The following is a 4,310-nucleotide window of genomic DNA, read 5'->3' as shown; positions in this document are numbered from 1 at the left end:
TTTATCTCGAAATGTCTTTTTATAATACTTTTTTAAAAATTAAAAATATGATTTTTCGAGAACATTTTTTTTATAATTAAAAAAAAGACTGTACCGAAAACCATCAAGCTTCAGATCTGAAAAAATTCAGCGATACATACATGTCAAACTTTTCTAACCGCAAAAAATCTTTCTACTGCTTTACCGTCATATTTTACGAAGAATGAGAAAACAAGAATTCGACTTCGTAGTACGATGAGGGCAGCACCTCGATAGGGCAGAAAATGTGATGTCCTATATATATAATTCCCCACTCCGACGCCTCGTACCGCATCTACGTTTATAATATCTTTGGCCGCTAGCGGTATGCGATATTATGTTGCATGCATGAAATTTAAAGTGAATGAAAAACAATTTATTATTCTACACCTTCGACAATGAATAGGTGCGGCAGACCGAGGAATCCATGTTGGGAAAAATTATCCTTCCTTTAAAAAAAAATCGTTAAAATGTTGCGTTTTGTCAGGGATGCAACCTCGTATTATCGAATACGGCTAAAGAAAGGTTAAGAAACTACAGGTAAATTTTCAAACCATCCGAACTGCAAATATCTTAAAAATAAAAAAACAAATCATTAAAGGATTTTCACTGATTTCAAAACTTTTTTCAGAAAAAAAGTGCGTTATAATTATAAACGTATTAGAAGAAAACCTGATGCAATTATATAAAAGCAGTCAAAATAATAATTCTAAAATGAGTGGTGTCAGTTTTGATATTCTTGGTGATATTTCGATGTCAAATGAAGTTCTAATAAACAACAACAATGTTAGTCGGTACACAAAAGCATAATTTAAAAAAGTGAGGTTATATGATCTATTCGAGCCCACCATCTTTATTACGTTTATTACGTTTTTACAGGTTTTTTTACGTATAACACATTTTTTACATATAATACGTCAGAAACTTCGAGTGACGCGTCACTGCACAACCCTGGTGACATGTGACCTAACTAGAACCTTTGCCGCATCTAGGTAAAATACCTTTGAACGAATATTCTTGTGCGCCAACCTTGAATCTTTTCTCCATGGAAATGACGGACGGCAATGTCGCACGCGCGGCTCGCGGCTATACATTTTTAGGTTGGAAATCCCCCGGAAATGTTATTTTACAGGCATAATAACAAATTTTCTTTTCTACTTTAACGCAATCTTTTCTTTAAAATGACGAACTGTTTTGCCTCTCACGTGAGTTATATTAGCTGTGCCTGTAATCGTGTTCCACATTCAGCAGATTATGGAAAAAACGGACTTTTGTGTTACGGTGCTTCTAATGCGGTACAAATTTATGATCTCCGAACGGTGAATAATGCAAAAGTTTTACAGACTCTTTACCATCACAGTGATAGAGTCAACGTTGTACGATGGATTAAATCAAGCCTCACAAATTTTGAAACAGAACTCATTTCTGCATCATCTGACGGTACTGCCATCATTTGGAGTAAAGTAGAAAGTTATTACAAAGTAACATCCATTATCAATATAAACGATCCTCTTTCTGTTTGTTATGCTATTTACACATCTGAGAACTCGAAGTCTAATCTTCTTATTTGTACTGGATCAATAAACGGTGATTTCAGACTTTGGAAAAGAGATACTAGTAAAGAAGCTCTTTTATTCCAAACACTTTCCTTTGTACAAAAACTACCAATCCAGGCTTGTATATCTTTTCTACCGCAGAGCAACAATCCTCTTTTAATAGTTGCTTTTGATGATTCCACGATTCAATTATTTTCCCAAAATTCGGCGGATAGTAGTTTTGTCAAAATGAAGGTTTTAATCGGACATGAAGATTGGATTACATGTATGGACATCATTCAAGATGATAACGGTAACTGTTTTTTAGCAAGTGGATCTCAAGATAGTTTAATACGCTTGTGGAAGTTCATGGTGAAAAGGAAAAACACTGCGGTTAATGACATTAAATCAAAAACAGAAAATTTCAAAGTAAATGAAGAGTACGAAGTGGTTTTAGAGTCAATTCTTAGCGGGCATGAAGGCTGGGTTTATGGTGTGAATTGGCATCCTTTGATTGAAAACGACGGAAAATGGACACAACCCATGAAACTCTTATCTTGTTCTTTGGATAAAAGCATGGTTGTCTGGGAATTAAGCAAAGATAATGGGGTTTGGATGGAATCCGTTCGCGTTGGAGAAGTTGGTGGCAATTCTTTGGGATTTTATGGATGCAAATTCGGACCTGCAGGTCATACGATTTTAGCTCATGGTTATCAAGGGACGTTTCACATTTGGAGGTATTTGAAGGATTCGACAAATTGGGACCCTATTCCTGCACCTAGTGGACATTTCGGTGGAGTCGTAGATTTGTGCTGGGATCCAAAAGGAAGGTTTGTATATTTTCCCGTTATTCAACTTCCATTAGCTGGGTGACTACAAAAATTTCCAGTTTTCAAGAATTTTTCCCGGGCATTTAGTTTTTTAAGTATTTAAGACTAAACAGTTTATAATTCGATTTATGAACGAATTCATTTTAAAGCGGGCATGCTGTGCATACTCAAGGCAAAGAATCAGTTCCGTGGTTAGATTATAGAATAAGAGCGTCACCTTCGTTATGGCTGGAAAAAAAATTGTTTGGCAACAAACTATTAGAATCTTTAATTGAACGATTAATGAAGCGATTTTATGAGGCAAAAGTTTCAAATTATTGTTACTTTTGATACTATGATGTCTCAAATATGGGTCTATCGCGATATATTAGAATTATCATATTTAACGAGAATTTGGAAATGGTTAGGGATTTGACTAACATTATTATTTTTACTGATCATAGGGGTACCTTCCCGCCCCCACGAAACATTGGAAAAGGGTAGGGTTTTGACAACGTTATTTTTGTGACCTTTCAAATGGGTCCTTCTGGCCGTTCGGATGTTTAAAAGCACCTACACGGCCAGTTAAATATGATCATTCCGATATCGTTACATACCCATATTTAAGATATCGTAGTAACAAATGTAACAATAATTTTAAATTTCTGACTAGTAAAATACCTTCATTTATCGGTTAATTAAAAATTCTAATAGTTTAATGCCAAAAAAAAGGTGACGTCCCTATTTTGCAATTGCACGCAAAAATGAATAGTAAAATAAAAATTTTAAAGTAGAATTTTCAATCGCATATAATGAACTTTCATAATCAAAAATAGGTTGACTTTCTTATTGAGCTCTACTAGTTTAATTCGCATTTAAGTGAAGCAACGGGAACAGATTGGAATAATTACACAAAATTTTGATCATTTGTTGACTAAATAGTAACATTTTAAATAAACATTGAAGTTTATTTTAATATTTTTAAAATATAAGGTTAGAAAACCGGAAATTTTTGTTAAAAATTAAGTTAATTTTTTCTTCCACACTTATTGATTTCAGACTTCACATAATTTTAATAATTGAAAAATTGTATGGGACTATTTTTTCAAATTTCTGCTACTTTTTATATTAGTTATGATCTCACACGAGGATTATTTCTGTAGCATTTTTAATTCAATTTTAAGAAGAATTTAAGATTACCAAGTTCTTTTTATAAACTAACTGAAACAGGATATTTTGCAGGTTTTTCACATTTTTGTTCTCTCTCTAGAACCCATTTTTGTTCTCGTCACAACCGTATCGGTTCATTTCTACATGTCGATGAGTGAAACGTATATGCACCCTCAAATTAGCAACATGTCGCTCGCATGGGTGATGGTCGCATGTGTACGTTTAAAAGGCAATCATCGTGCTACTATAACCTAAATCCTAAAATGCTATTTATAAGTTAAATATCTATGTCAAATAAATAAAGGGATGCAGTTCCGAATAGCTGAATTCTTCGATTTTACTTAAACTCCGCATACTTATGTACTTTGATGCGCTGATTACGAATTTCATTGTGAAATTTGGCTACTAGGTCATCTTCATGGTGAAACCATGAAAAAAAAATGAAACTCCTAGTTGCGTTTATCTATAGTAAGCCAATATTAGTCGGAGATCTAGCTACATAAAACAGCCTCGATTTGGTGCCCAAGATCAAAGCTCGAAAGTTGTAAGAAAAACATTAATACATCATTAAATGGCTACTCTGCCAGTCTGCAATTTTTGCGTATATTAAAATGCCAGCCGGTTTTCCACGAAATAAAATTTGCAAAAAAAAATCAATCAGGTGGCCCCGTCAATTTTGTTTTAAAACATTCTTCAGGTTTTAACTAAGAGCGGCGAAACAATAGCAGAAGTTTAGTCGTTTGGAAATCCCTTGGCAGAAGCGAATGAAAAGTCCCGT

General features: G+C 34.0%; 1 protein-coding gene across 1 annotated transcript in view; it reads left to right on the top strand.

Moving 5' to 3' along the window:
* Positions 1 to 1,004: 1,004 nt before the first annotated feature.
* The window catches only part of LOC117167973 (elongator complex protein 2-like), a 33,853-nt gene continuing 30,547 nt past the window's right edge, over positions 1,005 to 4,310 (top strand). Inside the window, exon 1 of the mRNA XM_033353248.1 lies at positions 1,005 to 2,383. Coding sequence (XP_033209139.1) covers positions 1,200 to 2,383 — 1,184 coding nt within the window. The 5' untranslated portion in view covers positions 1,005 to 1,199. The remainder of the gene's footprint in view (positions 2,384 to 4,310) is intronic.

This window comes from Belonocnema kinseyi, chromosome 2 (assembly GCF_010883055.1).
Source record: "Belonocnema kinseyi isolate 2016_QV_RU_SX_M_011 chromosome 2, B_treatae_v1, whole genome shotgun sequence".
In the NCBI taxonomy this organism is placed as follows: domain Eukaryota; kingdom Metazoa; phylum Arthropoda; class Insecta; order Hymenoptera; family Cynipidae; genus Belonocnema; species Belonocnema kinseyi.
Note: the sequence above shows the minus strand (reverse complement) of the source record. Positions and strands in the feature narration are given on the sequence as shown.